At 39.9% G+C, this 14,785-nt stretch overlaps 1 protein-coding gene across 2 annotated transcripts in view; it reads right to left on the reverse strand.

Moving 5' to 3' along the window:
* Positions 1 to 14,785, reverse strand: part of tmem131 (transmembrane protein 131) — a 211,265-nt gene that overhangs the window by 45,670 nt on the left and 150,810 nt on the right. For both annotated transcript variants that reach the window (XM_060826240.1, XM_060826238.1), the window contains 7 exons: positions 12,721 to 12,825; positions 9,342 to 9,428; positions 8,937 to 9,089; positions 6,842 to 6,917; positions 6,617 to 6,734; positions 1,955 to 2,093; positions 1,712 to 1,821 (listed from right to left, as the gene is read on the reverse strand). In XM_060826240.1, the coding sequence (XP_060682223.1) occupies positions 1,712 to 1,821; positions 1,955 to 2,093; positions 6,617 to 6,734; positions 6,842 to 6,917; positions 8,937 to 9,089; positions 9,342 to 9,428; positions 12,721 to 12,825 (788 nt within the window). The remainder of the gene's footprint in view (positions 1 to 1,711; positions 1,822 to 1,954; positions 2,094 to 6,616; positions 6,735 to 6,841; positions 6,918 to 8,936; positions 9,090 to 9,341; positions 9,429 to 12,720; positions 12,826 to 14,785) is intronic.

A 14,785-nucleotide genomic window follows, 5' to 3' on the forward strand; every position in this document is an offset into this window, starting at 1 on the left:
CTAGTCCCAAAAATCTAAAGTTAGTCAAACATGAACCATCTCATGCTGGCTTTTCTTAATTTACCTATATCTGTCCACGTGACTGTTATTCTGTCCCAGATTATCATTGTTAAAAGCAGTTAAGTCAAATAGAATGGTCTGAAGTTGCTGGGTTTATCTTTACACTCTTTGCTGAAGAAATGTTATAAAATTTTAATTCTCTACTCACTGATGCTTCCCTACTCCTATGCAAGGAGAACTGAAAGATTACAGTCAGTATCGCCAAACACCTGCACCCTCTTTCCTCCCACCGCCACCCCCCCACGAATCCTATCTAGTCCCAGTGACAACAGTTTTATGTACCACTAGCCTTTTAATATCGCTATTAACTTTTAGCTCATTTAGAATCTCAACTATTTGGCCCTTTCAGTCAGACTTTGGCAGCATCTTTCTCCTTGGTACAGAAAGATGCAAAACACTCCGTTTGCACCTCAATCATGCCCTCTGCCACCAGGTGTAAATCCATTGTTGGTCCCCAGTCAGTCACATCCCTCCTTGCAAGTGGAGGTTCATCAAGATGTTGCCAGAGATGGAGCAGTTTAGCTACGAAGGGAGGCTGTAGAAACTCTGACCGCTTTCTATACAGAAAAGAATGTGGAAAGAGGGCCTGATTGAGACACAAAATTGAGGGGCATGGACAGGGTCAATATGAAGCAGCTGTTCCTGTTAGTTGAAGAGTTAATAACAGGAGGGTATAAACTTTAAAAAGATGAAAGTCAAGAAGTTTCCAGAGAATGAGGAAGATGTTTTTCCACCCAGAGAAAAATGAGAATCTGGAATGCCCTGCCTGGAGGGTAGTTGAGATGGAAAAACCTCCCCTTTCAAAAAAAAAAGTTACTTATGACATTTCAAGTGCTTATCCATCTAAAGCTATGGATACATTTCTAGAAAGGGGGACTAGTGCAGATTTAGAGTAGTTTGAGCAAGTGCAGATATGATGGACAGAAGGGTCTCTACTGTAGTGTATGATTCCACACGACAATTTTATCATTTAGATGTCTACAGACACTTAGATTCCCTTTAATATTAGTTTGCAGTTTCTTCATGTTGATTCCCTTTCTCATCTCCCTCTGAACTTTTAATATTTAGACTGGTCATCACTTATAACATCAACCTGATATCTGCCGTGTGTAACCTTTTTTGCTTCATTTTACTCGCCAGCTTTTTCATCGTTCAGAGGGGTCTGGTGTGGTTTACCCTTTCTTCTTCCTTGACTTCTACCCAAACCACCTCATCTCAGTCTTAAAGGCAGCCTCCTCTCTTCTTAATTCAAGAGTCATGGAATTGCAAATAAGTTTCCTGAAAGCTTTATTTATTAAATAAAAAGAAACTGACTTACACAGACCAATATAAATCACTAGCTTAAACTCCAGAAAAATGAGCACAACTGAAGTGTGTAATTAAACCCAAGACAGTGAATATGAGTTCAAGTCCCACCTGCTCCAAAAGTACTAATAACATCTCTGAACAGATTGATTTCTAAAATGTTATCCGGTTTTCTAATGTACTTAAGGGGTAGGGGTAGGGGGAAGAGAGATACCACTTGATCTTATTCCTTTCTTTGAAGACTACAAAATACAAGGCAATGGGAGTAGAATGAGATGGGATTGTTTATATCAGCATCCATTATTAAATAGTAGAAAAATAATGAAGTTAAAAAGCAAATACGCACCTTTCCATTAACACATCTGCAACAAATGAAGGATTGGCATATAATGCTAAAGGAAGTAATTGGACAAACACAGGCACATCTGCTGGATTTTCTAAAATTAGTTCTTTTTCCTAAGGAAAATAAATGTGCGAAAATAATAGTTAGGAACTCAAAAACTACTGCATGATAAGTTTTTAAAAGCCATAAAAAATTATTCAATTTTTAAATTTACTTTTTAAATACAAGTTTATAATAAATACTCACTGATGTGTTATTTGTGTTTGTGAGTGGGAAAATTAAATCTCGTGTTGTATTGATCAATGATGGCCATATAAGCTCTGATGTTACTACAGCTTGAACATTTTTCTGTAGGTCTGTGTCTACTTCAAAGACAACTTGCATCCTTAAAACAAAAAGGCAATGACTAGTCAAAAATTCATGCTTGCATTAAATGCATATTGTTTTCATAAAATACTAGGACAACAATGCAGTTTTGTTTGAAACACTGCAACATGCAGTTAAAGAATGTACAACAATACCATGATCATTACTATATCGCAGAGAGTGCAAGCTAAAATTTCAGTGAAGTGAATCTATTCCAAGAATTTTACTCTCTGCGGTGGTTAACTGAACTTTTTACACAATATATTTTGTGTCTGTATGTCTGTAGTGATCACATATCTGCAGCAACATTGGCTCCGTTGCTAAACAAAGCAATCTATTTTATTGACAGGGCTGCGAACAAAACACAAGAAACATGACAGAGGACAGATAGCCACATGGTTCTAAAGATAAACGCAGTTGCTATTAAAAGTAAAGTCGCCATAATCCCAAATGACCATAGGGTTGCTCTCAGTTACTAGAGAGACATGACTCGGTGTTTTAACCAGAGGGTCACTACATGTCATGTAAGGGGCAAGTTGGGAAGGCAGGACCTTCATGGTAACAATTCTGTGACTTTCACCTTGGTTATGGAGAGAGATAGGTGCACGCAACAGGGCAGGTTTTACAATGGGGGGGGGGGGGGGGGGGGGGGGGGGGGAAGACAGGTGCTGCAAGACAGGATCTGAGGAGCATAAACAGTCAGGGAAGGACGTCGTTGAAATGTGGAACTTTTTCAAGGAACAGATACGACGCGTCCTTGATATGTATGTACCTGACAGGCAGGAAAGAGGTCGTGAGAGAGAACCTGGATTGACGAGGGAGGTTGAATGTCTTGCACAGAGGAAGGAGGTGGCTTACATAAGGTTGAGGAAACAAGGTTCAGATAGAGCTTTGGAGGGATACAGGATAGCCAGGAGGGAGCTGAAGAAAGGGATTAGGAGAGCTAAGAGAGGGCATGAAAAATCCTTGGCGGGTAGGATCAAGGATAACCCCAAGGCCTTTTATGCGAATGTGAGAAACATGAGAATGACAAGAACGAGGGTAGGTCCGATCAAGGACAGTAGTGGGAGACTGTGTATTGAGTCGGGAGAGATAGGAGAGGTCTTGAATGAGTACTTTTCTTCAGTATTTACAAATGAGAAGGACCGTATTGTTGAAGAGGAGAGTATGAAATGGACTGGTAAGCTAGAGGAGATACTTGTTAGGAAGGAAGATGTGTTGGGCATTTTGAAAAACTGGAGGATAGACGAGTACCCCCGGGCCTGACAGGATGTATCCTAGGATTATGTGGGAAGCAAGAGAGGAAATCGCAGAACCGTTGGCAATGATCTTTTCGCCTTCACTGTCAATGGGGGTGGTGTCAGGGGACTGGAGAGTGGCGAATGTTGTGCTCCCGTTCAAAAAAAAAGGGGAATAGGGATAACCCCGGGAATTACAGGCCAGTTGGTCTTACTTCGGTGGTAGGCAAAGTAATGGAAAGGGTACTGAGGGATAGGATTTAGGAGTATCTGGAAAGTCACTGCTTGATTAGGGACAGCCAGCACGGATTTGAGGGGGGTAGGTCTTGCCTTACAAGTCTTATTGAATTCTTTGAGGAGGTGACCAAGCATGTGGATGAGGGTAGAGCAGTCAATGTAGTGTACGTGGATTTTAGTAAGGCCTTTGATAAGGTTCCCCATGGTAGGCTTATGCGGAAAGTCAGGAGGCATGGGATAGTGGGAAGTTTGGCCAGTTGGATAGAGAACTGGCTAACCGGTCGAAGTCAGAGTGGTGGTAGATGGTAAATATTCAGCTTGGAGCCCAGTTACAAGTGGAGTTCCGCAGGGATCAGTTCTGGGTCCTCAGCTGTTTGTAATGTTTATTAATGACTTGGCAGAGGGAGTTGAAGGGTGGGTCAGTAAATTTGCAGACGATACAAAGATTGGTAGAGTTGTGAATAGTGAGGAGGGCTATTGTCAGCTGCAAAGGGACTTAGATATGATGCAGAGCTGGGCTGAGGAGTGGTAGATGGAGTTCAACTCTGTCAAGTGTGAAGTTGTCCATTTTGGAAGGACAAATAAAAACGCGGAATACAGGGTGGAGGAGCAGAGGGATCTTGAGGTCTATGTTCATTGCTCTTTGAAAGTTGCCACTCAGATGGCCGGAGCTTGTAAAAAGGCCTATGGTGTATTAGTGTTCATTAGCAGAGGGATTGAATTCAAGAGTCATGAGGTGATGTTGCAGCTGTACAGGACCTTGGTAAGGCCACATTTGGAGTACTGTGTGCAGTTCTGGTTGCCTCACTTTAGGAAAGATGTGGAAGCTTTGGAGAGAGTGCAGAGAAGATTTACCAGGATGTTGCCTGGAATGGAGAATAGGTTGTACGAGGATAGGTTGAGAGTTCTCGGCCTTTTTTCGTTGGAACGGCGAAGAATGAGGGGTGACTTGATAGAGGTTTATAAGATGATCAGAGGAATAGATAGAGTAGACAGTCAGAAACTTTTTCCCCGGGTACAACAGAGTGTTACAAGGGGACAAATTTAAGGCGAAGGGTGAAAGGTATTGGGGTGGGGGTGGGGGGGAAAATGTCAGGGGTGGGTTCTTTACCCAGAGAGTGGTGGGGGCATGGAATGCTCTGCCTGTGGGAGTGGCAGAGTCAGAATCATTGGTGACCTTTAAGCGGCAATTAGATAGGTACATGGATAGGTGCTTAAGCTAGGACAAATGTTCGGCACAACATCGTGGGCCGAAGGGCCTGTTGTGTGCGGTATTGTTCTATGTAACCTCTGCCGGTAAAGGAGCTGCACCTGCACTGTTGGCATTACTCTGCATTGCACAGCCAATTGAGCTAACCAAACTTGTTATTACCTACCACATTTAAATTCAGCCAGGAACACATTAACCTTTATATGGAATTATGGATTTGAATGCTTAAAAATTAATTTCACAACTTTGCATATTAGCAGGTACTGCAGATGCAGATTTAACCACTATAGTTCCACTGTCCTTTGAGTTCAAACTACCTTCAGCTCACTATCTTTAGCTAATAGCTTGCCATTGTATTTAGTGCTATCTATGACATATCATTTCTCATACTTGAACTTAAATCAGTTAGGAGCTTATTTGGTTGCTGATTCTACTGACTTGAAATTTTAAAAAAAACTTAAATCAGCAACAACACAACAATCCAGCAGCTTTGATATGGTGTCAAATCATCTGCCATTTTATTCATAAATATATTAGTTCCGAAGTCTAGACAGCATTTTTTCATGCAGGTACAAATGGGCATTTCTCACACTGGAGACCACCTTAAAGTGGTATTCTCCATGGACCAGTATTGGGACCCTTGCCTTTTCTGATTTAGATAAACAATTTGGAGATGCGCATGGAGGGAAAAATCTCTAAATATGCATATAATACTTAACTAGGTAGAACAGTGAATTGTAGGATAACACACAAGTGGCTTCAGAGGAACATTGACAAGTTGGTCAAATGGGCAGACACCTGGCAGATGAATTTCAAATGCAGAGAAATGAGGTGATGTATTTTGATAGAAAAAAATATGGAGAGACAATACAAACTTAAAGTGGTACAACTTTGAGGAGAGTACTCTGGCAGACACACCGGGTTCACATTCATAATTCTCTGAAGATGGCTCGGCAAATTGAAAAATTAAGGCAGCTCATAGGATCCTTGTGTTTATAAATAGAAGCAGAGTATAAAAGCAAGGAAGTGATGCCACATCTCTACAAATCACTGTTCAGACAGCATTGAGAGTGCTGCCTTCAGTTCTGGATACCTTATTTAAGAAGGATGTTAAAGCTCTGGAGAGAGTGCAAAAGAGATTTACTAGAATGATACCAGGAACGAGGGATATTAATACAAGGAAAAAGAAAATGGAGAAATTGGGCTTATTCTCATTGATGCAGAGAAGATTAAAAGGTGGCCAATTTTGAGCTATTCAAAATTATGAACTATTTTGACAGGGTAACGGAGAGTATTCTCCGTTTCCACTAGTTGGTATGTCAGTAACTCGGGGTCACAATTTCAAAATTGTCAACAAGAGCACCAAGAGTGAGAGGAGTTGAAAACTTCTTTATTCACAGTTGTCGGGTTTGGAATATACTGCCTGGTGAATGGTGGAATCATATTCTTTAGCAGGTTTCAAAAGGAGAGCTGGATATATATTTGAAAGTCATGAACTTATAGGCTATGGTGACAGGCTGGAGAATGGGACTGGCTTGGTAAGCTTTTTCAGGTGCCAGTATGGACACAATGGGTAGAATGGCCTCCTCCTGTACTGTAAAATGCCACGATTCCTATATATTAGGCATTCTTTGGACCAGACACAAATAATTGCAGTCAGCAAGAAAGAGGATAATAGAATCAAGTTTATTTCAGTTAGGATACGCTGACAAAAAATAATTAATGGGCCAAATATAAAATCAAAGTTCTGGAGGACTTGCTCAAGGACAGTGGTAACAGTGTTATCCAAACTAACAACAGTCGTCATCTTTATTTAAACAACAATGCTTTCAGCACCAAAATGGTTAAGGAACTCACTTGTGCCCTGAGTTTTCTTTAAGTTCTGTCCATTTTTTGTACAGATTCTTATACAGATCCCAATCTGCATCCCATGCATCATCTTGCATTGCGAGACTATGCTGCAATCTTAACTCCGCTGAGAAAGGTGGGAGACACAAAAACTCAATGCAAAAACCATCACTTGTATTTTCCACGAGTACTTTTTTTGATAAATTACAAAAGTTGAATGATATAGTTACTTACATTTAGATAAAAAAGGCAATCCCACATAACAATAATCCCCACATTGTAAGCTAGCATCAAAATAAATATTTGCTATCTGCAAAAAAGATAAAACAATTAACAAAATAGGGCAGTATTTAAGTTGTACCAAAGCAACCAATGTTTCACTTAGCACTGCAACAAAAGTTTAAAACAGAGTTAGGTATATGCCTCAGACAGAAATTTACAGCACAGAAAGCAGCCAATCAGCCCCACATAGCTGCACTGACCCAAAAACAAAACATCTGACTAATCCTTTTTTCTAGCTCTTGGTTTATAGCCCTGGTGCCAAGGCAACTCAAATGATTACCTAATTGCTGCTGAAGTGTTAACAGTCTCAAACCTACCCCTATCAGGACCCATCTCAACTGTTACTGACCCAAAGAAAATCCTAGCCTACCCAATTTTGCTCAGGTCCTCCTGTCCAAGCAGCAGTCTGGGAAATCTCTGCATTCTCCTCAGTCAATTGCACCCTTCTTATAATGTGGTGAACAGACCTGCAAGTACTGCAGGTGTTGACTAACCAGTTTTATACAGTTCCAACATCAACTTTCTGCTCTTGTATTCCAGGCCTCAGCGAATAAAAGACAAGTAAACCAAATTGTCTTCGTAACCATCTTATGTGCACTGCTTCCTTCAGGAGATTTGTGGGTATGTACATAGAAAGGTCTTTATCTGATCTTCAGTACTTTCCAGAGTCCTATCATTTAGTGTAATCCGTAGCCTTAATAGCCTCCCAAACTTATACCGCACTTCTCTGGATTGAATTCCATTTGTCACTGCTCTGCTCAGTTGACCAGTCTGTTGCTATCCTCCTGCAGTTTATAGTGATCTTCCACGCTATTCGCCCAGTCCAATTTTAGTATCATCTAAAAATATCTTGATCACACCTACTACATTCAAGTCCGTAACATTAATGTCCACTGCAAACAAGGGCCCAGCACAACATCCTGTAGGATCCCACTGAAAACATCCTCTGCCATCACCCTCTGCTTCCTATCCCCCTCAGCCAATTTTGGATCCAAAGTGCCATTTTGCCTAGGATTCCCACAGGCTCTTACATCCTTGATTACTATCATGACAGCCCTCATTAGAAAGGCTTTCTAAAGTGCACATAAAACACATCAAATGCAATACCATCCTCAACTTTCCTGGTTGAATTTTTTAGGAGGCAATCAAAATTTGTCATAAACACAACTTCCACATAACAAACTCATGTTGGCTTGCCCAGATTAAAATCGCTCTCCAAGTGTAGATGTATTCTGTCCCTGAATTTTTCTTAACAACTTCCTCAAAGGCCAATTAATCTAACTTACTTGTCGATATCTTCCTCCCTTTTCTATATAATGGGTCAAAGTTAACAGTCTCCAGGTCTCTGGTGTCTTGCCTGTGGCCAGAGATGATTTGAAAATTACTGCCAGGGTCCCTGATATCTCCTCCTTTACTTCCCACAACAACCTGAGTTATATCTCCTGTCCATGCAGATTTATTCTCTTTAAAAGGCTGCTAAACCCCTACATCTCTTCTCTCTGTAGATTCAGTTGTTCTAGTGAGTCAAAACCCACTATCCTGATGTCTGCACCTGTATCTCCCTTGTCTATTGTGAAGAGCAATGCAAAGACTGGATTGAGACTGTGCCCATGATTTCTGGATCCACGTGTACGTTACTTCTCTGGTTCCATTTACCCTTGCTATCTTCACTTAAGAAGCCTATATTACTTTCACTGCTCACTCTCTCTCAATTCTGCTACGCTCCTCTTGGAGCTAGTTGCCAGGATGCCAATACTATTAACCTAATTCAAGTCCATCCAAATAGCATTAGAAAAATTCTAAAGGATGATGTCGGCCCCATTCCCGCTTAGATGTAACTCGCTCAAATTGGTACAAGTCCCACCTGCCCCAATGTTTCAGCCTTCTTTTGCTTCTGTCATCATGTATTCATCTGCTCGGTCCTTCTAGTCCTATATTTACTACTGTGCAGCATCGGAGGTCTATAGCTCAAGTATGCAAGTTAATGAGCTGCATAAACAAATCTACCATAAATCATGCACATTACACAAGATGAAATACGACAAACCTTGGATTTCTTTTTTGATTCTAAATCATCCTTGTTATTTTTCATTCTCTTGTAGTAGAATCGCACATCCTCTGTTAGAGGACGTATATTTTGTAGTTTCACCTTCTGTGAGAAGGAACTCATTATATTTAAACTATGATGAACTACTTTCCCCTGTAAAGCAAAATATTCAAACTTATAAATTTAGAAAAAAAAATTAGTTACCACACTTCACAATAATTTATATCACAGATACACAAACATCCAATTAGATAGATCAGGTCCAGGCTCTACTCAACCATGCAAACAGAAAGGAACTGATGTTTGATTCAAGGTCACTCAAACTATTCTGGTTTCTTTCAACATTTAGCCAAGAACAATAAGATACTACAATATTAAAATGAGCAAAAATGAGTATCATCTTACTGGAAATGAGCCTGAAAGAACAACATGCTTTGGTGAACAAACCAAGGATCCTACAGCAATAAGTGCCTTTACTTGAATAGTTAAAATCTGTAAAAACAAAAAAAAAATGTTAGTCCAGAACATGCAGTAGTGATCACTAGATATAGCAGTTTGTTGCAATTAAACTTCAGCCAATAAATATTCTCATCTGCACAGCAATTCCTCATGAGATTCCTGCTGCAAAATGCTCCCTGGGGTGGGAATAGATAGGAAATACATCAGTCATATCAGTTACATGTCATGGTATTCTCATTGGACAAACCATCCAGATGCCCTGCTCATGCTCTGCGACCCAGGTTCTAATCCCAAAAGAGATGTAGAAATTTAATTTACAATTAAGACTCTAAATGACAACCATAAAACCATTGTCAGTTGAAGCAAAATCCCATCTGGTTCATTGATGTTCTTTTGGAAAAGAAGTCTTCCATTGTTACCCAGTCAAGCTTACAGGCAACTCCAGGCACACAATAGCTGACTCTTAATTGCTCTCTGAAATGACCTAGCAAGCCCTCTGAACAGTAATATCAAAATGCTAAAATGTCTTTCTAAAAAAGGAATAAAGTCTCACATCCGATCAAACATCGACAAGGAAGCCTCTGACATATCATCTTCCTTCAGCTGATGGATAGATAAGTTGCAAATTGAACACCACTTGGAGAAAGCACTAAAAAAGGTGGCAAGGACACATGTTTGGGGATCTTTCCTGTCCATCACTCAGAATGGCTCAGCAATACTACTGACTGAGCTGGCAGAGTCCTAAAGAACATAGCTGTCAAACTGTGTTTATGGCATGTGGTGAGGAAACAAAATTGATGCCATTCTCACCAATCCATCTCTCATAGATGGATCTGTCCATGGCTGTATCAGAAATGACTGATTAGATTTGATTCCCTGCAGTGTGGAAATAGGCCCTTCGGCCCAATCAGTCCACACTGACCCTCTGAAGAGTAACCCACCCAGACCCATTCCCTCTGACTAATGCACCTAACACTATGGGCAATTTACTATGGCCAATTCACCTGACCGGCACGTCTTTGGATTGTGGGTGGAAACTGGAGCACCCAGAGGAAACCCACAGAGACATCGGGAGAATGTGCAAATTCCATACAGACAGTCACCTGAGGCTGGATTCGAACCTGGGACCTTGGAGCTGCGAGACAGTGCTAACCACTGAGCCACCACGTGGAGACAAAATTCCACCTTTATATTAATAACATGTTCTATTGTGTTAGGTGGCCCTACAGCAACCCCAGACTGGGAATCCATGGGAGTGGATTGTCAGCAGCAGAATTATACTCCAACTTATTCTGCAACTGCATGGCCTGGCATATCCTCCACTCTACCATTACAATAAGTCAAGAGAACAACCCTAGTTCGATGAACAGTACAGGAGAGCATGCCAGCTTTCCAGGAGCATTTTGGTAAAATCCAAAGTGAAGTGGCAACTTTGAAAGTTGCACAGGATTACCTGTGTGCCAAATGGTATAAGCAGCAAGTAATGGACAGTGCTAAATTATTCCGCAAAGCGATCAAATCTAAGCTGTACAGTCCAGTCATATTCAGTTATGAATGGTGGTGGACAATTGAACAACCCAGAGGAGATAGCTGCTTCACAAATATCCTCACCAATGTTGGGAAGCACAGCACATTAGTGCAAAAGAGAAGGCAGAAACATTGCAACAAACTTCAGCCAGAAGTGCGGAGTGATTTGTCTTGGCCTCCTGATTTCCTAACATCACAGAAGTCAGTCATCAGCCAATTCGATTCAGAGATATTAGGAAACAGATGGAAAACAGTTACCGCAAAAGGTGTAGGACCCTGACAACATTCCGGCCATAGTGTGATGACACATGGTCCAGGACTTGCTGTTTCCTTGGCTAAGGTCTTCCTGTACAGCTATAACATTGAATACGTTGCCAGCTAGATGCCAAATTATCCAGTTATGTCCTGTACAGAAAAGCAGGACAAATTAATCCAGCCACACGAGTAGAAGTTGAGGTTCCATCATGCTATTCCGCTCCTGACAGCATTATAGCTCTGGTTTAAATGTGGATGTAAATACATATATGATCATACAAATCAGGAGTTGGCCATTCAACCCCTCAAGTCTGCTCTACCATTCAAAATCATGGGTGAAATGTTGAAACCATGCTTTCACCCTGCTGACAACTTTTCAAATCCTTGATCAACAAGGATGAAACTATCACTACCTTAAACATATGCAATTACTCTACTTTGATCACCTTTTCAGGAAGTGAATTCCAAAGACGCTTGGCCCTGAGAGAAAAAAACTCACCTATTCTGTTTTAAATGGACAGCCTTTGATTTTTAAAACAGTGACCTCTAGTACTAGATTCTGTTAAAGGAGGAAGCATCTTCCTGATAGCTGCACTAACAAGACCCTTCTATCATGTATGATTCAACCTAGTCACCTCTTCCTATTTTAAACTCCAGCAGATAAAAGTAGTGTAAACTGTCCAACTTTCCTCACTGGATAACTTACCCATTGCAGGAATTAGTCCAACAAAGTTTGCCTCAACTCCTCAAATCATTTGTATATTTAAAATATGAATAAGTGTGCACAGCACTCCAGACACAGTAGCTCACAACAGAAGCCTAACTTCTTATTTTTGTATTCAATTTTCCTTGTGATAAATATCTTACTAGTTTTTCGACTTGCTGTACTGCATTTTAACCTGTTGCAATGTCTGCATGATGACACTCAGGTCCCCACAATCTATCATTTAAATAATATGCTTAATTACTCTTGCTGCTAAGTTGTACAATATCACATTCTTAAATTATACTCCATTTGCTACATCTTTGTGCATTCACTTAAATCTATCAATAGGTTGTTGTGACCTCCTGCCCTCTTTACAATTTACTTTCCTATCTAACTTTGCATAGTTAATAAATTTGGGAACCAATTTTGGTACTGAGACGAAATAATAGCAAGCACCTCCTATGTTATCGTATGCTAGCTGTAATGTGATGTTTTCCAGGTGTTTGAATAATGTGTGCATAATTTTAAACACACACTTTCCTGTATGACTTTTCTAAACACCATACTATGGTTTGGTGTTAGACACTCGGAATCAAGTAGTGCCCCAACAGATGACAATGTGGGGCAGATCAAATTGTTCACCAAGTAAATGAACAATCAGCAGCAAAGAAATATTTTGATTTTGTTTAACAGATTAACCTGTCGATTCTGATAGATGGAATAATTAATATCACATTATAGTCACAACTTGTACTTTAAGATTAAACTGGTGCAAAGTTTTTTTTAAATCATGTAAACATTAAAATTATGCCTTTATTATATAGATTCAAAAACTACCTCATAATCTGTTGTGATCTGCACAGCTCCATCATATGGTCCTTCAAGTTCTTTTGCAGTCAGCTTCATCCTAAATGCTGCATAATAACCAGATGCTAGTATCACCTGTGAAGAATGCATAAATACATTATCAATCAGTAAATAGTTATGGACTTGATATCACCTCAAAGCCACGGAGGCTCTCAAAAGATAGGATTAGAATTGTGAGAAATGACTGACTGGACCAACTCGATAAACTAGGCCAAGGATGGGTTCTTGAAGATGAGGCTGAAAGAGATGATTTAGAAAGGGGATAATATCTGCAAATAATCTTGACTGCTCTGACAGCAATTTAAATGCCAATGTAATCCATGTAGCAAAGGGCCTTCAAAAGCTGAGCTCTACCCCACATCACTATTGAGTAGTGCGATACATGCACTTCAAAAAAAAATCTATTTCTTACTTTTGACATCAACAGTGACCTGCTGCAAATGTGTTGCTGGTCAAAGCACAGCAGGTTAGGCAGCATCTCAGGAATAGAGAATTCGACGTTTCGAGCATAGAAGGGCTTATGCTCGAAACGTCGAATTCTCTATTCCTGAGATGCTGCCTAACCTGCTGTGCTTTGACCAGCAACACATTTGCAGCTGTGATCTCCAGCATCTGCAGACCTCATTTTTTAATCAACAGTGACCTACCTACCTTGGAGTAGTCAATTTCGAATCAATTATGAAGGTTGATTATTGAAGAATTTATTGGAATAAAAAGTGACATACCAAATTACACATAGCTTTACCTCAGCAACATTGTCTAAAAATGCACCTACTTATGTAAAAATTAATTTGTTAGCTCTAACGCTATTACGAACACTATATGGTGGCTCAGTGGTTAACACTGCTCCTCACAGCACCAGATACCCAGATTTAATTCTAGCCTCCGACAACTGCCTGTGTAGAGTTTGCACATTCTCCCAGTATCCGCGTGGGTTTCCTCAGCATGCTCTGGTTTCCCCTCACACAGGCTAAGGACGTGGAGGTTAGGCGAATTGGCCATGCTAAATTGCCAATAGTGTTCAGGGATGTGTGGGTTAGGTGCATTAGTCAGGGCAAATGTAGAGTAAGAGGGGTAGTGGAATGGATCTGACTGGGATATTCTTCAGAGGGTTGGTATGGACATATTGGGCCTAAAGGCCTATTGTGCCCATGCTTTAGGGATTCTATAGCAAATAAACATTTAAGCCAGTTAATTGGCAGAGCAGAACAAGAATATTACAAACTGTAAAGGTTTCTATACTGGTTTTAATGATATCGGTATAAACCTTTAAAATTTTATTGCCCATTATTTGCTAATCTATTCAAAACCAAATTAATCCTAGTACCTTAGAAAAACAAAGCAAAGCATTTATCAATCAATTAACGAGCATGCATAATTATGTAATGGACTCAAAAGGAAATATATTGCATCTCAGCAGTCCCTCAGAGTTAAACAATTATGATGAAAACATGTCTAAACATGTCCAAATTGCATGCGACATTGTTAAACTCAATGAACACAGCTTTCTCAAGATACATGCTGCTTAAAATGTATAACCATATGGACAACAAACCCAAGTTCTAGGAATCTTACAATAAGTAAACAGTAATAGATTATGTACTAAAACATGTGAAATCTTGAACTCTTACCAGTTAAGATATTTGCATGATTATAAAATAACTTAAATCAAAGTTGTTAATAAGTTAATGAGAATGGCAACAACGCACAGAGTGAAGGTGTAAATCTTTCGTTATTTTACACTGAACACATGACAATAAATAATTCAATAAATCAAAAAGCCTGTTTTTGCACTCCTTTTACCAAAAATGAGAAAATATACCAATATATTTTAAATTCAACATCCTCCAATTAAAATTGCTAACCCCCAGCCCCAAATGTCCCTTTCAACCTAGGAATATTTATGGCCCTACTGGAATTGACTAGAGACGAAGCATTGGGTCATTAAAAATAACATTTTCTTTGAACAAAAGTTATTAGTTCTAAGATTATGGCATTTTGAAGTCATGTGCTAAAGATTTTGGCAATGCAAAAA

This window comes from Hemiscyllium ocellatum, chromosome 6 (genome assembly GCF_020745735.1).
Source record: "Hemiscyllium ocellatum isolate sHemOce1 chromosome 6, sHemOce1.pat.X.cur, whole genome shotgun sequence".
NCBI classification, from domain to species: Eukaryota; Metazoa; Chordata; class Chondrichthyes; order Orectolobiformes; family Hemiscylliidae; genus Hemiscyllium; species Hemiscyllium ocellatum.